General features: G+C 38.7%; 3 protein-coding genes across 4 annotated transcripts in view; 2 read left to right on the top strand and 1 right to left on the bottom strand.

The window, feature by feature from the left end:
* Nucleotides 1–2,182: 2,182 nt before the first annotated feature.
* LOC122645496 (protein N-lysine methyltransferase METTL21A) lies at nucleotides 2,183–5,220 on the top strand. 2 transcript variants are annotated; one of them, XM_043838809.1, is made up of 5 exons: nucleotides 2,183–2,493; nucleotides 2,755–2,897; nucleotides 3,069–3,253; nucleotides 4,720–4,833; nucleotides 4,980–5,220. In XM_043838809.1, exons 1-5 carry the CDS (start codon nucleotides 2,257–2,259, stop codon nucleotides 5,033–5,035), a joined length of 735 nt encoding a protein of 244 aa, XP_043694744.1. In that variant the 5' UTR covers nucleotides 2,183–2,256; the 3' UTR covers nucleotides 5,036–5,220. The 2 variants fall into 2 exon arrangements, with proteins under 2 accessions (XP_043694744.1, XP_043694742.1); XM_043838807.1 differs by having other exon boundaries at nucleotides 4,942–5,220.
* A 2,277-nt stretch (nucleotides 5,221–7,497) lies between these two features.
* On the top strand, nucleotides 7,498–8,266 carry LOC122646518 (NDR1/HIN1-like protein 6). Its single transcript, XM_043840090.1, has one exon. The coding sequence runs from the start codon at nucleotides 7,505–7,507 to the stop codon at nucleotides 8,258–8,260; it is 756 nt and encodes a 251-aa protein (XP_043696025.1). The 5' UTR covers nucleotides 7,498–7,504; the 3' UTR covers nucleotides 8,261–8,266.
* Nucleotides 8,267–10,859: 2,593 nt separating this feature from the next.
* The window catches only part of LOC122646223 (protease 2), a 31,018-nt gene continuing 14,852 nt past the window's right edge, over nucleotides 10,860–27,025 (bottom strand). Inside the window, exons 5-11 of the mRNA XM_043839727.1 lie at nucleotides 26,169–26,460; nucleotides 22,394–22,552; nucleotides 15,274–15,639; nucleotides 14,641–14,706; nucleotides 14,176–14,224; nucleotides 12,550–12,673; nucleotides 10,860–11,269 (exon numbers count right to left, since the gene is read on the bottom strand). Coding sequence (XP_043695662.1) covers nucleotides 11,179–11,269; nucleotides 12,550–12,673; nucleotides 14,176–14,224; nucleotides 14,641–14,706; nucleotides 15,274–15,639; nucleotides 22,394–22,552; nucleotides 26,169–26,460 — 1,147 coding nt within the window. The 3' untranslated portion in view covers nucleotides 10,860–11,178. The remainder of the gene's footprint in view (nucleotides 11,270–12,549; nucleotides 12,674–14,175; nucleotides 14,225–14,640; nucleotides 14,707–15,273; nucleotides 15,640–22,393; nucleotides 22,553–26,168; nucleotides 26,461–27,025) is intronic.

Genomic DNA, 27,025 nt, shown 5'->3' with positions numbered 1-27,025 from the left:
TTACCGCCTTATCCCTGCTCGAGTAGGGCGTTGGGTAGGGGGTAAGGCGGTCAAAGCGCCCTGTCAATCCCAGGCGTTGCACACTACCCAGATTGACAAGATCTTTTTCCATACCCGCATGGCATCCGACTAACCAAGATCAGGAGATCCAGTCTCATGGGGATACGTTCACCCCCACAAAGGGCAACAAACGTGTCCTATAGAGAAACAAGATCTCCCACCAATCAATAATATGGAAATTCCAATTAATGGAGGACTCTTCAGCCAACACTCTCCTAATATGATTCCTACCAGAATAAGCTCAGCGTGGAGCGCAAGACTCACTATCTCCTAGTGAGGCACATCTTCTGCTTAGTCTAGCCTATAAATAGGAGGCTTAAGGGTCAGGTAAAGGGGCGATCTCACTCTGAAGTTCTCTTGAATTTTGTTGCTAAAGAGACCTAACTTAGACATCGGAGAGTGCCCTGCCAGAGAAGACCGACTCTCCCTTGCTTATCTGTTCCTTTACAGCGTTCATCCTAGAGGAACCATTTGAAGGTTTCTTGATGCAACAACAAAGATGGGTGGGGGACAGTTGCAAACCAAGGTCCCCGGACTACAGTTGCAAAAGAGGTATGGTGGACAGAGATGGGAAGTGGTAGAGACTGTAAGGGGGAGAGGGGAGATGCAACGACGCCCAGTGGGCTGCAATGATGAGCATGGAGAAAGAGAGAGAGAAGAGTGTAGCGGCGGCGGCAATGGAAAGAATGTAATAAACAGCTGGTAGATTGAATGGCTGAGATGCAGAAAAGGGTTTCTAATGATCAATATGATGCTAGAGTGTAAAATTCTATTACATTCTCTAAACCCAAATAATAATAATAAATAAAATCTATCACATATCACTGGCGTGTACATCATTTTCCATATATATATATAGGGAAAATGTTCTCTATGGGGGGGGGGGGGGGTTGTGCAGGCCAGGCCCAAACACAGTGGGGGGAGGCGTAATGACCGCCTCACCCCCCATGAAAGGCTGAAATTTTGCCCCTAGAGATGACATCACGTACGCTCTCATTGGCTGTCGCGCGCACACAACTATATATATATATATACCCAATTGCGGAGCACACGCAGCCCCTGCACCCTGACACAGGGGCGTGCAAAATGACCTCCGCACCCCCTAGAACCCTAAAAATGATAAAAGGTGCGACGGTCATTTCACCCGCCCTTGTGTCAGGGTGCATAGGCTATGTATTTGGTGCGACCGAGTGGCATTCTTTCTCCCATATATATGAATGACTAGTTGTCACTAAAGTGGGGAACTAAAGAATTGTAACCTTATTTTTTTGCCCTTTATCTTATTGTCAAATGTATTTAATGCAATTTTTTCAATGATCGTAAATCTGTCATTTCATGGACAAATTACATTAAATTACTTTTTTTTTAAAATCCCTTTGGTAATAAGACTAGGGGTATAAAAGTAAGGTTACAATCTTGTTTGTAACCAACCTTTGTCACAACAAGATTTTCTGGGAAATCAATTGTGTTTGGGCGTAGCCTAACTTTTGCCTTTCAAAATAATTAATGTGAGAAGCTCTTGAGCACCCTGCTTGCTTAGAGAACCCTCTCCCATAGAAATCTTAAGAGAATTACATTACTTACAAGGCAAGAGGTCGATGCCTGGTCGTGTAGCCCCTACATTAGTGTCGATGCCCATAAGAGAGACAGAGAGAGGTTGTTTGGCTTCCATTCGTTACTGACCAGGCTTTTAAAACACAACCGGGGATGGAATCAGTTATTGGCGAGTACAATCCAAATCGGATTGGAATCAGCTCGGTACTCATCAAGAAACCTAGAATCGGTCCTCAGATCCAAAAACAGGGGGTTTGTTGGGTTTTTTGTGAATCGGTCATGTCGGATCGGTGGAATCGGGATTGATCACCTCCGATTCTGATCGAATCAACCGATTCACAGATCCGATTTCCGATTCTTGATTCTTAAAACCCTGTTACTGACTCGACCGTTCCACTCCAAGTTGAGCTGACTCATTTGCATCGCAACACATTTCACCGTTCACACCTGAACTCTGCTGTTCCACAAAACCGATCGACGGAATGTTGCCGTGTCCATGGCCATGTCCGGCATCTGATGGCCTGGTTATATAACCATTCGGGAACGCTGCAACATCTTAAATTGGTGGTGCCCAATTAAGCTGTACAGAAACCGGCCAAGACCGACTGGTTGACACCCCTAGCTTGAGAGGTGTGCGGCATAATGGACTCGGTGACGGTAGTTTCCGATGGAGAAGAAGTTGAGACTCTGGTCCGGATAGGTTCCTATGGGGAGCCAGTTCGACTCGTTCAGGACTCGGCCGAGGAGATCTTGCTTTTGTGGGCGATTCAACAACCAACCCTGTCCAAGCAAAACGCCTTCGTCTGCCAATCGTCTCTTAAGCTCGAATTGGAGACTTGTGGTCACCGTCTCATGATCTCTCAGTCTCCTTCGTCCATGGTATGCTTTGAAATCCAACTCTTTATTTCCCCTTTTCCACCTTTGCCATATTCCTGACAGTTTTTTTGTGTTTACGAATCTGAGAATGATTACTACTTAAGGAGGTAATAGACCCATGAACCATCATAGCAAGAACCCAATACCCAGATGGATTCATATGGCCAAATCCGTTTTGGTTGATGTAATAAGTCTTAAATTGACAAATTTTGACATTTCTTAATTTTCTCTTTTTTTTTAATTTGTTTGATTATGAACTTTTAGAGCACACCAGGAGTAACTGGAGCAGTGATGTGGGATAGTGGCATTATTTTAGGGAAGTTTTTGGAGCATGCGGTGGACTCAGGTAGGCTTGTTCTTCAAGGCAAGAAGGTTGTTGAATTGGGAGCTGGTTGTGGACTAGTAGGGTATTATAATCTCATTTCTCCAACTTTTAAATCATATCTAGTGAGCAATATGTATCAAATTGTTCATCTGCTCAAGAGGAAAATTACTTTCCTAATTTTATCTCATTCTATTTGTATTGAGCTAACCAAAGACTTCTTGTCCAATATTAACTGCTACTACTCTGTTTTCAGCTGTGTTGCAGCTTTTCTGGGTGCTGAGGTTTTTCTTACCGATCTTCCCGATCGACTGAGATTGCTAAAGAAGAACATTGAAACTAATGTGATAGAAAGTGGTGTGCGGGGTTCTGCAACTGTGAGGGAGCTCATATGGGGTGATGATCTTGACTCAGAGTTAACTGATCCTCTTCCTGATTATGGTAATTGTCTCTCCTACCTCTACCTAGCAATTTATATATTGATTGGGAAAAGGATTTGCACAATGCTCTCTCGGATTGATTATTCTTCACTCATACTTTGGTCAAGCTAGTGATTTTGATATCAAATGTTGGATGGTTAAAATGACATATTTTGTTTGCTCTGGTTGGATTGCAGTAGGACTGAGATCTCATGTAGTATTGTTTGAATCAAATTGTGTTTAAAATCATATAACATAAAAACTGTTAAAATTATGAAGTTAAATCCTATGTCGTAGGATTTTATGTTATGATTATATTAAAACTCTAATAGGGAAAATGAAAACTTTGAATATCAAATCTTGTAGGTTTTTCTGTTTTCTGATATTTTCATTGTAATGCCAGAGTATTAAGAACATTATCATTAATCCTCATCGTTCTTTTTATCCACAAGTAAATTTTAGTTTTATGGTAGCAATTCTACAATGATTTAAAACATGTAGGAATGCTCAAAGCAAGTGAATTGGAATAAGCTAGGCTCTCGTTATAGGATCCCACAAATTGGTGGATCCTACTTTAAAGTTTTCCTATGCCCATGCATGTTCATTTCTTTGTTTTTTTCCCCAGGGGAGGGGGTTGGGGATTGGTGAGGGTTCAAGTCATACATATTCGATTCAATTAACCATTGCCATCTACTGTACAGTTCACGACTGCAGTGTAATGCCTTTTCTGCTAATTGAATAGAATGTGATAAACTGCATGAGACGTCCACTAAGGTTAACTCCTGGATTGGGTGATCTCCTTGCTGGAGAGTGAGAGAGAGAGAGTAGTGGTAGTAGAAAAACATTTGTTGCATTGAGAGTATGGGGTGAGCCTATTATCATTATTGATCAACTTCAAATCCAGTGATGAATAAACTTGACTCTGCAGGAGAGAGATAGTAGTCTTGCCACTACAACATTTGTTGCATTGAGAGTATGGTGAGCCTGTTATCATTATTGATCAACTTCAAAACCAGTGATGATTAAACTTGACTCTGCAGTTGGAAATAGGAATCTCATAAACACTTCGATTTCAATTAACCATTACCATCTACTGCACACTTCACGACTACAGTGCAATGCCTTTTCTGCTAATTGAGAAGAATGTGATGAACTGCATGAGACTTCCAATCAGGTTTACTCCTGAATTGGGTGATTTCCTTGCTGGACCAAGAAAGTAGAAGGAGAAAAAGGGGGGTGGAGGCTAGTCTTGCCACCATGACATTTGTTGCATTTAGAGTATGGTGAGCCTATCTTCATTGTTGATCAATTTCAAAACCAGTGACAACTGTTAAACTTGACTCTGCAGTCGGGAAGAGGAATTTTACACAGTTTATGAAATCTGATTTGAAGTACAAATGATTGAGATTTCTTACTTTCTGGTCTAGGTTTAAAGTGAACATGATAATTGTTGGAGTATAATCATATTACCATTATTCTATGTTTCAGTATTTGGGTCAGATGTCATCTACAGTGAAGGGGCAGTAACAGATCTGTTGGAAACACTAAAGAAATTATGTGGAATTCATACTACAGTTATATTGGCTGGAGAACTACGAAATGGTTTGTGAATTAGAATCTTTCCCTCTTCATGTTTGTTGAGGTCCTGAGAGTATCTTTATTCTTTTTTTCTTGCAGATGTTTTTTTTTTTAATGAAATTTCTCTTGCAGATGTTGTTCTTGAATATTTTTTGGATGCTGCGATGAAGGAGTTTATTGTTGGGCGCATGGATCAGAGACAGTGGCATCCGGATTATCACAGTAGTAGAGTTGCAGTGCTTGTCTTGGAGAGGAAAAAAAGAGATGAGGGTTGGGAATTAGATCCTCCATGAGTTCCATTTTGTCTGGATGGCTCTGCATGGAGTAAGATGACAAGGAACCAACTCCTCTTCCCTTCCACATTAAGAGAGACTGGCATTCCACTGATGTACCCTACATGGGAGCTGGTTCTCTCCCACTCCCCCCCGCCCCCCCAATCCCCGGCGTCGCTTTGATTTTTGGTGGTTGATAGAGAGGTCAGAGGTGTATCATGGCTTGACTTGACAACCGTAACCCTTAAAATCACCCAATCTTTGAAATAGAGAATGTTTTTATCTCAATAAATTAAACTTACAAGACTTGACAGTAGGGGATAGCCAATGTTATTCAGTGTCTATGTTCTTCAATTTTCTTTCTTTCTTTCTTTCTGATAGAGGAAATAGTGTTTCTATGTTTATAACAATTCCTTCTATGATTTTCGTAGCATTCCAAGTGGGATGATACATGAATCAAATTTGCAGAATATAAATCCACATATAATTTTGACTTATACTGGAGATCAAGAATCAACCAAAAAGCTGTAAGACTGGCATGAGTGTCTTTTGTTGAAATGGGATGGCCTTTCTTTTTCTTATTATCTATTACTTGGAACTTTTTAATCATTGAACATGGTATACGTTGGGTAACTGCAACGAAGATTATATGCCCCAAATCATTATGATTTTCTGTGTCTGGGAGTGTGGCCCCCCGCATTTGGAGAGCATGCGGAATATCAACAGGGGCAGCTTTTCCACTTTTTCGCTTTTCTTGGGAGGCGAGGTAGTCATTTCATTCGTTTGTGTTACAACATTAGATGCACGCCCAAACTTAGAGTTCTTTTTCCCATAGAACTATCATCAACATACACCGGGGCAATTGCAATACTAGATCCTTCAATAGAAGCACATGTAACAAACTAACGGTAGTTCATACAAGTTTTTCAAAAATGATTCAAATCGATACACATTCAATCTGATGTTCACATCTATATTTATATTTTGAAAATATACAATGTGATAACATGCGAACAAAACGCCCAACTTTGTCTCTAGTTGCGAACACTTTATGGTAGATTAACTTATGGGAAAAAGAACTCTGTCAGGAAGTGTGACCTACGGCTGCACTCCCATGAGTGTATCACTTTCCTTCCCATTTGAAAAGACATCTCTGCCCTTGTTTTGAAGAGGAGAGAGAGAAAGAGAGAGACATGGGAGTGCTGGCGTAGACCACAATCCCGGACAAAAAACTACTTCCCATAACCTATTGAAACAACATATCTCATATAAAAGATAATTTAATTTAATCCCTTTAAATTGGATTTGGTAGACACATATATCCAACCTATTCAGATTTCCATTTCTTTTCAAACAAGTCAAATTTTTCTATTTTTATTCTTCAAAACTTCAATTGCCATTTGGCTAAGTTCATGTGAGCTAAAACTTGACATATGAACATAGGACATGTCGATGAAAACAGACATTTGGCAGTACTTTATGAGGTACCTCCAGATACCTTCTTTAAGTTGCACAACCTATGATTTTCCCAAAGGTAAAATCTGAGGTTTAGGTTATGTATCTCCATCGTCCTTTTCTGTTTTTGTTTTGGGAATTAAAGGTTAAGAATCTCCATCAAATATTCCTTCGGGAGAGCGTCCTCCGTGGGAGAGCGCAAGGACCACACACATGTAGCATAATGAGAGTACATGTGCGGGGACCATGCATATGTGACAGCTAATGAGAGCACACGTGCTGACATCTCGGGGCGGGGCGACGCCCCTCCCCCAGAGAAAGTTTTCCCTATTGATAATTATTATGAAACATGCAGTCTATCATCTACGCTTCAACTGCTCCATGTGGATATCTTTAGTTTCCAACCTCGTTTTCAATGAGAAAGCATATATGGTCATGTCGGTATACCATAAGCTAACGCCTACTGTGTTTTTTTCTCTTTTTCCCTTTTGATGTGTATGACACGTTGATTGACATTTGTTTAAGAGAGAGGAACTGACACACCGTCCGTATGCGCAATAAGCTAGCGGGTAAGACCAATGGAGGCGTAGAACGGAGCATCATATAGGAGAATGTGGAATGAAATAGTTTCTTTATTATAAAACGGTTCCATTGCACCCAAAAAGAAAAAGACAGAATTATTCTTAGCTAAACCACCCATACACTTTTGCTTTAGAGTAGGTATGGAAGGTTACACCTAATCCCAACGCTACACTACTTCCTCAAGAGACACATCAATACTACTATAGTCAAACAAGGATTCTCACTCTAAACTTACAAGTCTTACTCTCTTCCAAAATCCTTAAATGGAACTTGACAAGAAACTAAACAACCTTCTCAATATAGAACACAAAAGCCTTTTACATCATCAGGGTTTCTTTGAGGTCCTCTGTAGAACAGCTTGTGAGCAGATTTCAAGCTAGCTAGCAATGGCAGAGCATCAGAAAATACATCCAGTGGATCCAGAAGCGCCACCACCCACGGTGCCATTAGTACCAGAGGGTTCAACAAGATCGGAAAAAGGTGATCCAGTCGAGCAATACCCTCCAGTGTACCGCCGGACATTTCCGGTGGTGCAATCGAATCCACCACCAAAGAAGAGAAGTTGTAGTTGTTGCAGGTGTTTGTGTTGGACAATTAGCCTTCTCATACTTCTAGTGATTATCATTGCAGCTACGGTTGGTATTCTTTATCTTGTCTTCCAACCAAAAGTTCCCTCCTACTCCATAGATCGTTTGAGGATCACTCAGTTTATGATAAACACAGATATGAGCCTCTCTGCTAAATTCACCATTAGGCTCACAGCTAGTAATCCAAACAAGAAAATAGGAATATATTATGAGGATGGAAGCAACATTAGTGCTTGGTATACAAGTACTAAGTTATGTGAAGGGTCTTTACCAAAATTCTATCAAGGTCATCAGAACACTACTGTTCTTGATATCCAATTAACAGGTCAAATTCCTAACGGGAATATTGTTGTTCAGGCATTATCTCAGCAACAACAAACAGGCAATATTCCATTGATTCTTAATGCTAAAGTTCCAGTGAGTTTGAAGCTTGGAAGATTGAAGCTTATGAAGGTGAAGCCTAATGTCAGGTGCAATTTGGTGGTGGATAGCTTGACTCAGAATAATTTGATTAGCATTAAAACTAGTAGCTGTAAATTGATGCTTAAGCTTTAGTTTTTTTGGGGGGTGAATAAGCTTAAGATTTTCTTTATGTTTTTCTTCCTGTTATGTCATTTTTTGGCTTTTCAGATTAGAGGGACTTTTATTTTTCCCCAAAGTAGGAATTGGATATGTTTCCAGTTCATTTGTTGATGTATAATGCTTTGAACAATTCATTTCTTGGGATATATTGAGTGAAATGAATTGAGGAATTGGAAGTTTGGGTTCTTGTGTCTAGGGATAAAATTTAGTTGCTGCCCCCTACGTGGCATTAGCTCATGAAACAAGAAGTTATCCTCCTTATTTAATGCTAACCCAACTCTAACCGTCTTTGGGATAATTTCAACTCATGGTGAAGTGATTTTTGTAATTTCAAATTTTCCCTTTAATTTTGGGTAAAACAAAAATTAAAGGACTATACTCTAATCGTCTTTCCGATAATTGCAACTCTTCAAATTAAAGGAAAAAATTACAAAAAAAAAAACCCATCCTTGTGCGCCTCTTCTTCTGGGTATACCCCTCACTCGCCTTGCACTGCTACCACAGGCCACAGCCCAGTCTCACATCACACCCCACTTGCCCTAGTCAGGATCAGTTTCCTATTCCAAAATAAAGAAATTTTGGTAAGGGAGGATTTGGATTTCGATGAAGGACAAAACTTAGCTGCTGCTTGGGTTTCCCTGCCCCGTCCAACTCTGCAACATCTTCCCCCCCCCCCCTCCAAATGGGGGAGTTTGGTCTTCTTTGGACGGTTTTCTGAAGTCCCCTAGCGGAGGGTACCGAATTGTTTTGGTTTATGATCAAGGAAGCCTTCGCCAATAAAATTAGGCCCCACTCACCATGCAAGGACTGAAAATCATCATTACTCCGTCCATCCTCCAGGGTGACAAAATGGGGTGTTTACAGTTACATCTAAGAACCCTAAAATTAGGATGTTTATATGTTTCAGTGAGAACAGTTTACGATATCATGATAGGAAAGCCACATACACAATTCAATCCAGTTGATCTATATGATCAAGATTCAATGCAATAATTTAAATGAGATTGCAAAGGTTCGAAGAAATTCAATTGCATTGAGCGAACGAAAAATGTTATGTTTCTTCCAAACTTCCATTCTTTTTACATTCTAGAATGTCTTATTAGGCCTATTACCTATGCCTCTTTATTCCAATAGCTCACTCTCGTGGAATGGGATTAGGAAAAACACTTCCACCTCAGGATCACTCTCGCAGAGTGAAATGCCTACTGGTTGTTTCTTGTTCAAGGCTTCAGGGAGAGTCAAAATACCATTTTATCCCCTAATTAACATATGTGTGCACCATTCACCCAAAACAAAAAACATGTGTGCACCTTCAACATTCGAATCATATATAAATGTTTGAGACATACCTTATTCTTGGGTTTAAAATACTTCAGATTCGACTCCATTTTGATTTCTGTTGAAACCAAAACATTTCAATCTATTTCAGTCCATCTCGACATTGCAATTTTGATAATCGTTTCGTTTCGAGTAAAATTTCTATCGATATTCCTTAGAAACAGACCACGGTTTTGTTGGCAAACATGTATAGGTTCAAGTCACTCACTCACTCACTCACTCACTAGTCAAGCTTCTACCAAAAATCAAGAAACAAAAAATCTAACAATAGAGAGAGTACTTCAGTGACTGGAGTCAAAAAAGATTGACCCAACACTATATGAAAAAAGTTCTTGAAGCATAACTCTACAGAGTTTAGTTCTAAGCATGAAGGGACCTGATGTATGAACATCAGACCTCAATAGTGGACCTAGCCATAGGCCTACCTTATTCTAAACTCATTAGCTCATTTATTTTTCTCCATTCCTGTTTACATGTCTAATGTTATGTGCAGCTCATGTATTTTGAATTGTTCTAGTTAAAGTATTGGCTATGTTCAGAATTAAGATACCATGTCTAGTATTAGAGGATACTACCATAGCACATATATTTGGCTTATAAGAAAGAAAAATAAGGGTCTCTAAGATGTCCATGTTGCTAGGGTTAGTAAAAACAACCTAAATTGAGACACATTCCGGAGGATGATTTGACCAACTTTTGCTAGAAAACCATTCACTACATTTCTATTTTTTAGGTCACCTCAAGTATTCTCAACAATATGATCTTTACCCCCTGACCAAACAATGTATCAAAACCTTGACCTTCTAGGCTCCATTTGTTTCACCAGAAACGGGCAGGAGTTCGAAAAGGAACGCAAATTTTTTTTTTTTGCCGTAGAATTTGCTTTACTGTAAGTACAATTTGTTCCCACTATTTTATGCAAAAAATAAAAAACCATTTTCCCTACTTCATTTACTTCCTATCACTTTATGTAAAAATCAAACAAACAATATTGTTTTAAGAGAGGATTTCCACTCTTGCCGCAGTACCTGCACTCGATCTAGGAAATCTCCCACTATTATGTTTTCTTTTTCTTTTCTTTTTTTGTCATTATAGCCTCCTCTTCTTTTGTGCACTCTAGAACTCTGTCCCCTGCTGCCATGCCCACTCTCACAGAGCCAACTTCAAACCTAATTTGTTCCTAGATTCTATCCTTCCGACTGTTTAAGTTCTTTGACTCATTTTACTCTTATTAGAGCAAACCATAAAGACTTCAAAACATTCCATTGTTTGAAAAGTGTTTCCTCTTATCTAATGATGATCTGATTTCATTAAATTGAAACACGAAAATCACTACTACAATGCATAAGTATGGACAATTTTGGTCAAGTAGACATGCCACATGCAATGACCTCCTTCAAGAAGATATTGGGGACCAATCCCGGCAGTTGCTTGCGCACCTTAATAAAGCACCTGGAGGATTATCCACCAAGCCACCCTCAATCCATGTTGCAAGCTCTGCTTAGTGCTAGAAGCTGCCATGCTTCGCCCCCAAAGTATAAAATTTAAGTGTATCAATCCTGTCCATTGCCTAGGGCAGGAACCCTGTCCAACACCTTAAGCATGAAAGCATAGGTGAAGGCATCTTCCTGGAGCTTCTCAAATCTAAGAAGAATCAAGATAATGTGTTAAAACAGTGCATACAGGAAAACAAAAGTGAAGTTTTATATCCAGGAGGATGACAATACTGCACAATCATAATCACTTTTTGTACAGCTGTGTCTACCCCTGGATGGCATCACAACTCTGTAAGAAACCCAAACTTTGCTTATCAAATTTTCTTATTCCTTTTTCAAATATTTAATTTTTTAATATTTAAGGTAGCTGAACTTCATGAGTTTGGCCCGTCTGGATTTATCTCATAAAAGTGGACAGGAAAAAACAAAAACAGGATACATTGTGATTGTTAGAAGGTAGTTTTTCTTTTTTTCTTTTTTGGGTGTGTGGAGGGGGGGGGGGGGGGGGAGGAAGGGTATCACATTGTTGTGCATTGGGTTACAATTCTTTTACTAAGGAAGACCTCCGATCATGAATGATGGTAACCTATCTTCACAATCTAACGATAAAGATTGCCACTCATCAAAAAACAAAAAACAAAAAAAAAATGGGGGGGGAGGTATCAAGAGCTACATTAAAATGATGAAAATAAATAATTCTATAAGGGAGATATTAACGTTCACTGAGGCAGGTGAACTTCGTAAAGTTCACTAGTTTCCTTATGGCAAGAAATAGTGGAAATGGGTAGGTCCATGTCACAGGTAATTTCTGCCCAACGAGTATGTAATGTGGGACAAATCATAGTTCACAGTTATAAAAACTACAGGAATGCCATTTTTATATGACTACCAACCTAGGGTCCGAAGTCAAACTACCATTTTGGATGTGATTTTTAAATAACTAATGGTTCCAGCATGTTTATAGGGCCTAAAATAGGTTGTATTACAAGTTTCGTGACCTAATTAGATCATATGGGCCCCCAAAACCATAGTTCGAAATAAAAAAATAAAAGAACACAGTTTCAGCTGAAATCTCGGTTTTCGGGCCTGACCAAAACCATGCCCAAAACCGAGACCTCAAACTATGCATTAGCCTCACTTTCAGGTAAGCTTCGTACATATCCCTCACTAAGCCTTATCCTAACTAGTTTGGCTTAGCTACATAAATCCTGTTTCGCCTAGTCCACTCTATCTAAGGCTACATTCTCCTGTTATTTCATCTTCTCAACAAAGTTCAATCACAGCTTTCTTTAAGAAACAGTTTTCTCCTCACCATAACATTTTAATTCTAATTATGGTGCTGGTCCAGTGGTCATTAAAATAGCTTTTACCATCAACATAATGCAGATTGTTTGGCAGAATGAAAAATGCTTCAAGTTGAATTGTTACCTCCCTGATTTTGAGAAGTGCCCAGCACCAAGTTCACATTTAAACAACAGTATATTATCATCAGTCTTCATTTCCCTTAGCTTTGCCACGAATTTTGCAGGTTCAGAATACAAAACACGGGGATCTGTTGAGGCACAAAAGAGTTCAGATGAAATACTAAAACAGGGATCGTAGTAAATTCAGGGCCAAGAAAAATATGGAACAGGATAAATTCAGTATAATTTGCTTTTAAGAGGCAGAAGAATGGTTCAAAGTTCAGCACATCCAGCTATTACATGGGCCTACATCGGCATTGATCTACTATGTGGCAGATACTAAGGTTGGTGTACGAAATCTTACCTTCATGGAAGATGAAGGAAACATCCGCCCATTATTTGCATGTACAAGTCAATATATGAAAAGGTAGTATGTGTACAATAGAAAAAGGAATGTCATGGTTCTGGCACTACCAGACCTGTGTACCATGCATCACTCTAAGGATCAGAAGTTCACAACTTATGGCTGAACAGATCTCATCTTAATATTGCACATGAGAAAAGCCATCTTATCTAAATGTTGCACTTTAAAACTTTTTGGGATCGAGTTTCTCTCAATGAGCACATCTATATAAATAGGTAAACAAGCAACTATTTTCTGAAATGTGGCAGGTCGGATGGGGCTGAAAATTTGTGGACAGATAAAACCTAAGGTTCCTGCTTGTCAAAAGGAGTTAGCCATGTGGAAAATTAAAGTATTGATAATCAAGGACTACCAAAAGGGTGTACATGAATGCTTTGGACAACCGAAGGAGGCATGAACAAACACAGGAGGGTAAATGATTGTAGTTGGGGCTGGAACTTTACATGTGCCCAATCAAGACCATTTCCTCCATATTCAACAGTGAGAATGGCTGAATCACCCTTCCACGTGGCACAATAATGCATGCCATCCACCTATTTTTATGTACCTGCATGTTGAAAGAAACTTCTGCCAACTTTTTCGAAACCAATTTCCCCTGTAAACCCCCCCCCCCCACCACCACCACCACCACCACCACCACCACCACCACCAAAAAGTGTTTTAAACACTTTACATGTTGAGGCACAAAATACAAGCATTTTCTTACATTTTTTACTGAAGATAAAGAATAATATTTTTTTCTCAAAAAATTGAAAATACGAGCATTACATGTTTAAAATATGGGAATTTACAAACTATGGTCAGGAATCAGGATACAAGGGAAAACAATGCCACCTCCTCCCTTTGGCAGATAAATCAATACATTTGGTGAGTTTGAGACCCATTATCAGTTATTTAACCCGAGATCTTGAATGCAAAAACTTATTGGAATAAATAGCCTTTAACCACTGATGATTACACTTTTTCAATTTCACCCCAATTGTTCACCTATTTTTAACAGTCCAGAAGAAAGCTACTAGACATTAGATTAGAATAGTCCAACCAGATATATTTTTGTGTAGAAAATATCCTTAGGCAGACAAATCAAGTGGTCATGAGGCATAGCAAACAAAAAGGACTGTTTGGGGGGGGGGGGGGAGTGGGGAGTACTTGTGTTTCCATAATGAAACAAATACTTGCGTTAAAACAAAGAAACCATCGTCATCTTAAACAGATTATTACACTTACCATTTAAGCCAGCTGTAACAAGAATATTTGGATATTTTTGTGCCTTAATCTGCAAGGAAAGAAAATTGCAGAAGGGTTATTCCAGAAATATAATTTACCACAAAAATTAATGCATGTGTCGTTTAGTGCCATACTTGTGGTTAGTGGTTCCTTTTTCTCTCTCTCTCTTTTTTTCTCTTTTTTTTTTTTTTTTTTTTTTGTTGGGGGGGGGGGGGGAGGAGAGAGGGGGATTACCCCCGGTGGGGAAAGGAGATCTGGATCACAATTCAAGAGCTGTTAAAACTTTGGTTAACATGAGCCATGGTTTTGCAGGAAGTACAGTTTAAGAATCTGAAGGAACAGATGGAGCTGACCAATCATATAGTCATTTGTGATAACTTGCTAATTAGTATAACAGATTGTGCTCCTGCCTAAACCCCAACATTGGCATAATATCCAACAACAGCAGAAGAAGTCGGTGCTCACATTATCAACAGGAGAATAAGACTTCATATAGAAATAGTATTCCTCCTTCCTAGGATCACCCCATTCCTGCAGAAATAACAAAGAACTCAGCATAGGATGCAACCATGTAAACATGGGTTTTACATATTCATAGATTGCATTTCATAGTTTCACCAAAATATACTTAGGAAAACATTTACAATAAGTAATGAATAGAAGAGAAATTGTAAATAATCCAAATAATATAGACTACAGTATTCCTTTAGTACCCTATTAATTCTTTTGTTTGTCCAGGAATTCTAGATCTGGATTCTTTTGTTATTAATAACAGTCTCAATTTCTAGCCTAACTTACTAAAGAAAATGAAAGAGTAGCTACTACCGAAAAGCTCCCACAAGATTTCCTTGGCAAAAGTACGCAGAATCAAATTCGGAAAATAGTTATCATACAATTCCTAGACATTTTTCTTGCCCACTGAGTGATATAGAATAGATGTATACTTGTAACAAAGCATATTATATTGGAGCCCAGAACTCAGTTTTCATAAAAGAAACACATCAATTGATGGATCTGGATCCTGCTTCCTACAACTGTATTGGTAATGCATTGACTTGAGTTGGATCAAGATTTTCAAGATGAAGGAAAAGAAATGACCTCCCACTCTGAAGTTGTAAGAGGGATGGTTGGATCAAGCATTGTAGTCACAACGTCAACAAATGGAACTCCTGCCACTGCTGCCTTGAACAAATCAGGTCGCATGTTGAGAACAGCACCAATAAGCAACCCTCCTGCACTTCGTCCATTAATGCATAACTTTTCCTTTGAGCAGTACTTTTTTTCTATCAAATATTCCGCACAAACGATAAAGTCAGTAAAAGTGTTTTTCTTCTTCAGCAGCTTGCCATTTTCATACCACTTCCTTCCCATTTCACCACCTCCACGAATGTGAGCTATTGCAAAAATAAAGCCCCGGTCCAACAAAGATAGCCTTGATGCCTTGAAACTGGGATCAACGCATATCTGTCCAAAAATATGGCTTCTATTGGATTAATTAAGTACAGAAATTTTATAAGAGATGAAATATAAAAATAGAATACAAAGATGTGGATCTTTCTTCACACTGATTGATCTAACATTGTCTTGCCAAAATAAACCAAATACTATTTCAAAGAGTACATCAATGGACCTTTACCATAAACAATTTTACTGTACAAATCCTCAACATACTTTTTTAAACACCCCCTTTTAAGTGATCAGGCAATTATAATTGTTCATTCGGTGTAGCTTTGAGCTAGAGAGATCCTCTCTTTTTTTTTTTCTTTTTCTGTGAGAAGAATAAAAGAACTAGGGAGAATTAAGCAGTCCGATTTTAATTCACATGCAAAGATCTTCAACCCAAAGAAAGAGCTCTAATGCAAGAGCATGATCACCACAATTGGATATGATTTGATCTTTTATTTTGGGCCTTTGATTTGTACTTTGTAACTTGAATGTATTGTAATAATGTGGGCTAGATATGTAGGATAGTTTTCTTAAGTTCTTTCGAGTCTTTTGTTCTAGATGCTGTGGTGATAGTAGGGGGAAGATATTCTTAGTGTCTTGTGGGGCCATGTGGATCTTATCTTCAGCCTTTGCATGTGGAGAATTATGGTTTCCATAAAACCAGCAGTGTGGGAAACTAATTGGACATTATCTTCTTATTTTATTTAAGTAGTTGGTTGGGTTGGGTTAGATTAGGAAGCTTCCCAAGCCCATGCACGTAGGAAGCTCCTTTTTTTTTGTTTTGGAGTCTTTATCTTTATTATGTGTCAGTTATTAGATCAGGTTAGGACACCCAAACAGAGCCTGTGGCTGGAAAAGCTCTCTCTCTCTCTCTCTCCAACAATGGGGTTTTCTGGTTCTCTTCTTTCTTCACCCTTTTCTTCTTGTTCTCTTCCATTGATCTGAACCCACTACCAGCCGATTCTTCTTTTGATCTGCATCAATTTGATAACAAAGCCAAACCTTGCTATGGATCCTTATGACAGGTTCATGTTCTTTCAATATTTTCAAGCAAATCAAGGAACGGTTACGTATAATCAACAAGCATATTGAGGAATGTCGATGATAAGAGCAACTAAATCGTTGAACAGTGGCTGGAAATATAAGACGAAACACCAATGATGGAGGACAAGGTGGCACCAATGATTGTTGAAGATCGACTTGTGGAGGAGCATAAAATGATTTCAATTGATTTCGTGCTTCCAAGTTGCATCTTCGACAATGGACCCCTTGTTGATTTCGAACTGTTGAATCATGGTCTGATCATCGGTTTTATTTGGTTAAGAATAGTTGTTGGTCGAACGTGGACAAGTTTTTCGCCATTGGATGTGGTTTAATCTTCTATTTTGGGCCTTTGGTTTTTATTTTGTAACTTGGATGTATTGTAATAATGAAGGCTAGATACATACGATAGTTTTAAGTTGTTTTGTGTCTTTTGTTTCAAGTGTCTTAATGATAGTAGTGAGGATATTCATATTGTCTCGTGGACCCGTGGGATCTTATCTTCAGCCTTTGCATGTGGAGAATTCTGGTTTCCTTAAAACCAGGATTGAGGGGATCTAATTAGATATATTATCAAAGTAGGTTGTTGAGTTAGATTAGGAAGTTTCCCACATAGCCCTTTCCCTTTTTGATTTGGAATCTTATCTTTATTATGTGTCAGTCAATAAAAACACAGCCTGCGGCTGGGAAGGGTATTTTTTTTTTCTATTTGGTTTTTATTCTATTTTTTACCTGATTAGTTGAGTCTGAAGGATACCTTTTACTAGTCGGTTGTAGGAGGTTCCTTCTTTGCTTTTGTCTCTCTCTCCCACACCTCCAACCATTGGGTTTTTTTATTCTTTTCTTCCTTCTCCCTTTTCTTCTCCTCCTCTTCCATCGATCTGAACCCACCACAAGCAGATCCTTCTTTTGATCTGCATCAAGCTCAAATAATTCTAGGAAGAATTAAGCAATCCAATTTTAGTTCACATACAAAGATCTTCAACCCAAGGATACAGCTCATATGTTTCTAGAACGGAAAAATCAGATAAAGAAGGATGATGCATGGGGACCACCTATGGTTTCATTTTTGTTTGTTTATGCTTTTAAGTTTATTACAAGATTATATGTGCAATTGTGTCTTGCAGCTGAGGAAGTTAAGTGGTTCAAGAAACAGCTTCTGAGACTTCTAAATCTGCTGCTTACATAGTTGCAATGGTTTTTCTTTTAAATTTTGAAATTTGGTCATAAAATTTCAGTTGCCTAATGTTTTTTGTGCATTTAAGACCCTAAAGGGTCAAAAATAGGACTGGGTGGCCACACGTACATTGGATTTCTTTTTTTCTTTTTTTTTTGTCTTTATCAAAGGCTCAATGTGATTACACTAAAAGTGTGATAATATAAACAAAGATTCAAGGTTTGAAGTAACAGTATCAAACAGTGTATCAGAAAGGTGATTTAAGAGACATCTCGAAACTGTATTCGAGAGACCCTAAATATGGTTAATGATGAGTTCTAGTAAATTAAAATAGGATTTTAAGAATGGAAAACAACCACAGGACAGAACCACAGTGAAATAGGTTAAAAAGCTAAAGGGCAGAAAAATAGAAGGTTGGATATCCTCTAATCCAGCCAGTCAATGGGGCTGACAATTTTGATCGAAGGTTGGCCCAAACCTGCTGGTCAAGTGTCTGAAATATAACAAAGATCCAAGACAAGTAATAGGGGTTGACATAAATTAGAAACTAAGTGGAAACAGAAAATAGCAAGTTACTAAAACATATAATCTCCCAAGCTCCAGATCTGATGATGTTGTAACTCAGGACAGATGTACTATTAGGGAGGAACATTGATGCGGAGCATCTTGCTGATCCAACAACCAGCCCACCATCAAGAAGGCCCGACCACTATTTTGCTAAGAAGTATTTTCGGTTGAAGCCTGAAGGCCCAGCCCAAGCCCACAGTCCAGCCCAAACTCAAGGCCCAGTCCTAGACCAAGTTCCAGCCCCAGTACAAGCTTAGTTCAAGCATGGACAGAGTTCATTTTATGGCCTTCCTAGTCCAATCATGGACTCCTTGGGATAGCCAATTCTGGCCCCACAAATCCACTAAAGTCTGACTTTTTATCTCCCTAGGAAGCTATATTATTTTTCTTGTTTGTAGTTCCAAAGTCTTGGAACAAGTTTCTATTTTTCTTGGGATTATTTTCTGTGTATTGGGGTTAGTTTCTAGGTGTTGGAATCCCACTCAGCTTTGGAATTCCAACAGTGCATTTTAGTGTTAAGTGCATGTATCCAAGAGGTAGTTTCACCTCTTCCTCCCCTATAAATACTAAAGTCCCGGAGGCTGTTAAGGCATTCCAGAATTTTCAGAAAAACTAAGATTTTCTCTCTTGAGAGAATGCTTGTGAGTTTATCAAGTGGCCTAGATGGTACCCCTAAGGTGAGACACTAGTGGGACTCTAGTTGTCTTAGCTATCTTCTTATCTTTTCTAGATTAACATCTTCAGGCAATCAACATCTCCAAGGGCCGTAACCATCAAGTATGTCAGCAAACATTTCAATCGTCTTACTTCACAACCTTTCTCGCTCTCTTCTTGTATTTATAAAATATGAATTCTGGGTTACAAAAATAGAAATTTATTACTACTAAGTAGCTTAAAACTTATAAATAGAAACTTCTTAAGATCTTAGTTGCCATAAAATCCAAATAGAAACTCCTATGTTGCTAATGGCTCAGCAACTAAAACTAGTACAAGAAAAAATAGAAACTATGACATAGTAACGAAGTAGATATTCTTCATATGAGGCAGCAACATGGGCCCACAAAATCTGCCAAAATCAACCTCCAAGGCTGCTGGTCGGTAGCTACATATGGGGTATAATAGGGCATGAAGATGGGCTTAAGTATTACCAACACACCCAAGTATGGGCCTGACTATAACTTAATTCGATGGCCCATGTGGGCTGGTTATAACTTAAGTCATTGGGCCTAGATAGGGGCCTAGATAGGGGCCTGATTGGGCTGGCCTTTTTGGTTCTTTCTCCTATGCTGGCCTTGTACTGCATCAGTTAAGACACACACACACACACACCATAAATAAGTATTAAATAATGATTCTAAACACTAAAACAATGCTGCCCAGTCAACAACAGCGTGTAATACAACAACAGCGTCCCAACTAAATGGGGACGGCCACGTGGATCTTCGCTCTCCAATCAGCTCTATTTGAAGTCATAGAGGAAGCAAGGCCTAAGCTAAGCATGTCTTTCTTCACCACTTCTCCTATGGTTATCTTAGGCCTGCCTCTAGCTCTTTTGGTTCCCTCAATCTGAATCAGGTTGCTCCTTCGAACTGGGGCATCCGAAGGCCTCCATTGAACATGGCCATGCTACCTTAAACGACTATAAGTTTATCATGGATCAGAGCTACTCCCAACCCAGCTCTAATATGGTCATTCCTTAATTTATCCTTCCTAGTTTTCCCACACATCCATCTCAACATCCTCATCTCTGCAACACCAAGTTTATTTATATGACACTTCTTCACAGCCCAGCATTCTGCACCATACATCATAGCTGGTCTAATTACAGTTCTATAAAATTTTCCTTTTAAGTTTTAAAGGTATACGCCGATCACACAAAACTCCGGACACACTTCTCCACTTCATCCACCCTACTTTAATCCTCTGGGCAACATCGTCTTCTATGTCGCCCTCCTTATTTACGATTGATCCAGATATCTAAAGTAGTCACTTTGCAAGATCTCCCCCTCACCAATAAATAACGTCTCATTATCCGTTCCAGATTTGCTAAAGTTACACACCATATATCCGGTCTTAGCCCTACTTAACTTCAGTCCTTTTGATTCCAAGGTAGTTCTCCATGGTTCCACTTTGGCGTTAATCCCTGCTAATGTGTCATCCACAAAAACAATATCAGCTACAAAGATCATACACCAAGGGACTTCATCTTGTATGCCTTTGGTTAAGTCGTCCATGATAAGCGCAAACAAATGAGGGCTTAAGGCTGATCATTGGTGTAACCCAATTGAAATTGGTCACTATGGCCCCCTGCCGTTCTAACGCTAGTCACCACATCAGCATACATATCTTTAATTATGCCTACGTATTTATATGACACCCTTCTCTTCTCAAGGATATTCCAAATTAACTCTCTAGGAACTCTGTCATAGGCTTTTTTTTAGGTCTATGAAGACCATATGGAGATCCTTCTTGAATTCTTTATATCTTTGCATACGTCTCCTAAGTAAGAAAATTGCCTCCATCGAGGATCTTCAAGGCATAAAACCGAATTGGTTTTCCAAAATAGTAGTCTGCTTTCTCAGGTGGATTTTAATAACCCTCTCCCATAACTTCATTGTATGACTCATCAACTACGTATTAAGTATACTTACATACTCAGCAAGCATAAGCGGAGATTGGGCACTATAGTGCCTAGGCGCACAACTGCACATTACCTATGCGACTAGGACATTCCATATAAAGTGCGGGGATGCAGTTATAAAAAGTTTAGGGTTTCTTCTTATTTAATATAAAAAAAAATATGGTCTAGTGTAAAGTCTGGTTCTTTTTGCAAAAAGAAAAATAAATACCTTTACTTATAAATGTCAAAAAATAATAGAAAATTACTGATTCCATTATAATTTTCAATTGTGTACCTTCACACATTGTACGTGTGTATGTGTGTGTGTGTGTGTGTGTGTGCAACTTGAGGAGCAAGCTCAATTGGAGGTTGACAAGTGAGATCAGATGCGTTCTCTCTCTGTTCTGTTTTCCTCTCTTCATCCTCTCCTCCTCCAGCAGTCACTGTAATGCCGGTTGCCCCTGCTACAGCTGTTGTTCCTTTTCTTCTTCTCTGGCAGTGGTGGTGGTGAGCTGGTGGCAGCTGCTACGGCTGCATCTTCATCTAGTCTTCATCCTTTTCTTTTCCAGCAGTGGCGGTGGTGTCTGTTGCTGCTGCTGCTACCTTTTTTCTTCTAGCTATGCAGCCGATGCCATCTCAATACAAAAGCCAACTATTGAACTGCATCGACCCGTCTCAGGTCATATCGACCAATACGTGTCGATATGGTTCAATAAGAAGGCATTTTTTCGTCTCTGTAGCATATCAGTATCTTATAGATAAGCCATATCTAGACGACCAATACGTATCGATACTTGATACCCTGTTGGTATATTGGTAATTCTATTGATTGAACTGAATATGGATCTTTTATTCCTTAGCCTATAATTGACGCTACATACTGCCACCCTTTTGCCTTCACTTCTTTAACCGTGAGGCTTCTACATAATACTCTCTTGGTATTACTCAACTACTACAGCTGTTCTTACATTGCTGTTCACTGGATCTGATCATATTTCCCAGAAGTTGAAGAGATCTCATTTTAGAACCTCTTTCCTGTTAGTCTTGCAAAGTAATGCAGCTCATAATTAGGAGAACCATTTTCAGAAAAGTTGATTATTAGATTTTTCCTATAGAATCATGGGAGGAATCAATTGAGGGATTAGATCAAGATTGAGAAAGCCATATTTCTTACTGTTAATTTTGCTTACTTCAAGCATCAGTACTTTTGAGGATTGTGGGGGTACTCTAGTGGGTTTGTTGGGGTACATTATTCCATGGACCCATGCAAACAATCATTACGTGTAATGCAAACTGATCAGGAAAGAAGTGCTTAGTTGCAGTAGTGGTTATTGTTACTAGTAAAGCCCAAAACTTGCAATTTTTACCTCATATGAACCATAGCCATAAAGTAGTAATGGATCAGATCCATCAAGCTTCACAAGATTCTTTCGATAGACAATTGATAATGGAACCTGAGCACCATCCGGAGCAGTGGCCCACTTTCTCTCAGTCACATAATTTAATGCATCAAAGCCTCCTAAAACCTGCATAAAATGGTGAACACCAATAAGTAGTGCAATATATTAACGTCGTCCCCCCCCCCCATACACACACACACACATACTGATGCAGATACATCACCAAAGCGGCTTGTTTGCTTAGGAATAAGTCTAGAGTTGGGTTGTATACATGTTGGGCCTTTGATCCATGGGGTTTTCAATGTAATAGGCCACTTTAATGGGCCTAAACTATGGGTATTGAGGCTGCACGGGATTGCTTTTATTAGGACTTAGTTTCTTATACTATTTTTTAAGTTGTTTTAGGTTAGTTTAATTGAACCGGTTCTATGTGGTTCAATTTTAGTTGCAAGTAATTATCATTATTAAGTGTTTTAGTTGGGCTGGATTAGGATTCTATAAGTCCAGTCCTGTTTTGAGTCTGTTTTCTTTATTATTTCACTATCCTAATAAGTTTAGAGTACCTTATTAGTTAAGGATTGGATTAGGCCTTTCTTTTTTTCTACATACGTTTGTAAGGGAGGCCAGCATTGTACACGAATTTGGTAAAGAAATTGCAGCTTTTGTTTGCCTCTTCATGTTTAAAGATCTCTTATGTTTGATCCAGATCCCTAGTGTTTGATCAAGGGACCCCTTGTGTGCTATCAAGGTAGGTTGGTGTTAGATCCAATCGAACCACCTTGCGGTGTGAAGCCCGGGTGTTATTTTCTGTTGTTCTTATTATTTCATTATCTTCTTCATCCATTAACAACTAAAAAGTAAGTATTCTTTTATTTTCCTACAACTAGAACCTTTGTTTCTAGAAGATCATATGCTATATGTTTTTTGAGATTAAGCAATCCAGTCATTAGAATCCTTCAAGATTTGAAGGGTTGTTCTTCAAACCTAAATAAGAACTCGATCAAAATGAATTCTGCCCAGATCAGACCTGCTGATCTAGACATATATTGAGTTTTCCAATTCTGCCCTTGTGCCTTAAAACTGATATACTTTTCACCATTCTGTTAAATCGATTTCTGGTTTTAGTATTCTATTTTGCTGAGAGTTGATTCTTAATTTCTGTGTTGATCAATTGATGCAAGTCCACTGTTTATTTGCTGATCTGATTTGGGAAATTACTGTTTTGTCCCTATCCTAGGACAACTAGGATTAATCCATATTTGCTGATTTACCCATTGGATTAAGCTCTAATTTTCAGCAAACATTCTTTTATTGATTTGTTAAAACTTGAGCAATATACACTATCAAACTTGGGTCAAAAACCACAAGTACCATTTTGAGTGTGTTTTTTTTGTGAAAATAGTTCATGCATTGTGTTTAGAATGTCAAAAATATGCTGTATACAAAAAATCAGATCAATAAAAGCATTTCTAGGCCTCGAAACCACCAACTCGGGTTGGCTGGGAAAAAATCACAGGTTTCAACCAGTTTCAACCATATCTCGGTTTCTGGCTAGTCGAAACCCGAGTTTTAGAACCTTTCTTTTAATACATCTAACATGGTGGCGATCTCTACTCTTCCTTTCCCTCAATTTAGCTATCTTGAAGATTGTTATAAAAATCTTCATATTTCTTTGCCCTTGCTTTTCCCACAATCTTCTTAGTTTCATTTCTCGCAAATTTATACCTTTGTAGATCCTCTACATCCTTAGTCCTTTGCCATGTCTTAAAACTAGCTTTCTTAGTCTTAATATCTTATACCTTTGTAGATCCTCTTCCTCTTGTTCTTCTTTTTTTCCTTTTTTTTCTCCCTTTTATCTCTTCTCAGTTTAATTCCTGCTGGATGCTGATTGATTTACTTGATTTCAAGTTCCGTCCAAATGGCCAATACCTGAATGTTGATTGATGATTACTTGATTTAAAGTTCTGATAATCTCATTTGTAGTTTGCACTGTTGTATGATACTATGATTGAGATTGACTATATCTATCTTTGTATCTGGTATTCTGGTTAGTGGTTATACACTTATACCTATTTTCTTAGTGATTCTTGATGGGTTGATGGCTTAATGTTGATTTTTTATGTATGGTGTAAGAAAATGCGGATGGGATCATGGGATAGAAATGTTGGGGAGATGAATAACACTTGGGTGCCTTGTTGCCTAGCCGTCCCCCTCCACCACCTTGACAACCATGCCTCTTAACTCCCAACTGCTTTCTTGGGATCCCTCTGGATTTGGTTTCTGTGGGAATAGTTGAATGCTAAACTCTCATCCATCAAGAGATATCTGGAGTTGTCCATGTTAAAAAATACATATCGCAAGAGTTATTTGTAACTAAGTTTGAAAGCGGCTTATGTGCAAATAGTCAGTCAGGGGTGCTACTTGTAAATACTGACTTTTATATCTTACAAATAAATGTGTTAGCAGTTGATTAGGTACTCTGAACCCTATCGATCTGCACTCTTTTCTCCGCTCTTTTCTTTCTCTTCTTTTGCTCCTAGTTACTATTGAATTTGGTTCTGACCTAGTAACATGGTAACAACAATATTAATCAGTTTCTTTTTCTTCTTTTTGACCTACCAATTCTGGTTTGCGGTTCTCTTCAGTCTAAGATTCATGGTGTGTTTAGCAGTGATTATTGCAGCTAGTGTGGTTGGTGTTCCATTGTTAATTACATCAGAAACAAGGGATTTATGGTGCCCTTGTGTAAATCAGATCTGGTATGCGATTTGATATAGAAGCTTCCCCCTATGCAATTCAGTAGTAGTATAGTTGGGAAATTCTTCCCTGTGGTGTTGACTGAAGGTGAGATTCTCCTGACTTGCTGGGCTGTGCCTCTTTACTCTTACTTTCATCTTTCTTTCTTTTTTCCCTTTTATTGCCCATCTTTCATTTGTCATTTTCCATTTTTCATTTCTCTTCTCACTTCCCATTTCTTCATTCCCTTTTTTTGTTTAGACCGCAGTTTTCCCTACTTGTTTTGCTTGGATCCATGTAGCCGACCCCGTTAAGTTAGAACAAGGCTGAGTTTGTTGTTGTTTGTTGTTGGTGGTGTTGAGTCTGTTGACTGAAGGTCACGTGTTCTCAGATATATCCTCCATATGATTCTGTCGTTGCCCTCTAAATTTTCTGGTAGGCCTTTGCAAAACAGAACCTGCTTTTAGCAACCCTTGTACTAGTAACTAGTAAGACATTTCAGAAAGTCACTTTTCTGTTGTCAGATTCAGCTTGATTTTTGCAGACTCGTTCTACCAGCAGAACAGGTCTATCAACTGTAGTTTCAGACCCATCTGATCTAGTTATTGAAAATCTCCCAATACTGGTTTATTTAAGCCTCAATGAATTATTTTTGTGCAACAACAAGGATCAGGTATGAGATAAGACAAACAGCAAGAAGCAATTGTATAAGAAAACCAAATATGACTAGATCCTGTTGTGGTTAGTTTTAAATGACTCTACAATTCTACATTGTTTCTATTGTAGCTGTTCCATTGCATGGCACAGAGTATCTGCAATCATATGCTATTTCTGCATCAGCAGCCATTCTTTGAATAGGTAGAACTTGATTTTGTAAACAGAAAAGGGGAAGAGAAAAAGAAGCAATTGTACATGAAACCACATAGACTATAAAGTATAATTAGCCAAAGCAGCATCAGAAACAAATTTACAAGAACACAGAAGGAAACCTATAGCACTAGCTTACAGTCTCAATCTTCTTGAGAACGGAAATTCCTGTGTTCATATCGTAATCATACTCAGATGGGGGAGTCCTCATTGAGCTATAAGAAAACCGCAAAATGCTAGATGAAAATTGTGATTCTGAAGGCTCCACTGAATATATAGGATCAATGAAATCAATAGTCTTGCAACCATGAAGGCTTCTAATTGGCTCCCTTTCAGCTGGGAGGCTGAAAATCGTGACTTTAGGCAGACCAATTTCACGTTCATATACAGCAAGATGATCTTTAAAAAGTTGTATGTCCTGTATTTTCACACTGGATAAAATCTACATCAGCATAAACCATCATATGCTTATAAAATACACATGTAAGAATCTAGCAGAAAAGTAAAAGACAAAAAATCCATATAAAAAAAACTTTTAGCAAAGACAACCACTATTGAGTTTTAAAAAATGAAACTAGACTGACAGTATAGGTGAGCATTCCCAGACAGTCCCTACTCCTTCCATGAGAACTGATGATTCAGACATTCAGACTGTTTGAGGGATGGGGAATTCCCTGGTTGGCCCATAGTTATCAAGGCGTCACCTTGTCCAGGTTTCTTGGTCGCCTTGGGCGCCTTGCCACCATGGCGGTGTCGCGTTAGTTTTTGACCTTCTAAAATACCATGGTCTCCTTCCCGCCTTGATAACTACGGATAGGCCACATGTCAGAATTATTGGACTCGTATATCCCACCATTTTCCCCTTATTTTTGCATGGACCCTGTTCATCCATGATCTTCAAACATAATCAAGATTCTTACTTTCTTCTCTAAGACTTTTCAAATCCTTGATTTGGACACAAAATGGAAATCCATATCTAGTTCAAGCAAACACCAA

Source organism: Telopea speciosissima, chromosome 11, assembly GCF_018873765.1.
Source record: "Telopea speciosissima isolate NSW1024214 ecotype Mountain lineage chromosome 11, Tspe_v1, whole genome shotgun sequence".
NCBI lineage: Eukaryota > Viridiplantae > Streptophyta > Magnoliopsida > Proteales > Proteaceae > Telopea > Telopea speciosissima.
This window is presented reverse-complemented; position numbering and strand designations above follow the sequence as displayed.

Coding starts and splice junctions, on each gene's coding strand:
- LOC122645496 (XM_043838807.1), top strand. CDS start 2,257: ATGGACTCGGTGACGGTAGTTTCCGATGGAGAAGAAGTTGAGACTCTG. Junction 2,494..2,754: donor CTCAGTCTCCTTCGTCCATG/GTATGCTTTGAA, acceptor ATGAACTTTTAG/AGCACACCAGGAGTAACTGG. Junction 4,834..4,941: donor GGCTGGAGAACTACGAAATG/GTTTGTGAATTA, acceptor TTTCTCTTGCAG/ATGTTGTTCTTGAATATTTT.
- LOC122646518 (XM_043840090.1), top strand. CDS start 7,505: ATGGCAGAGCATCAGAAAATACATCCAGTGGATCCAGAAGCGCCACCA.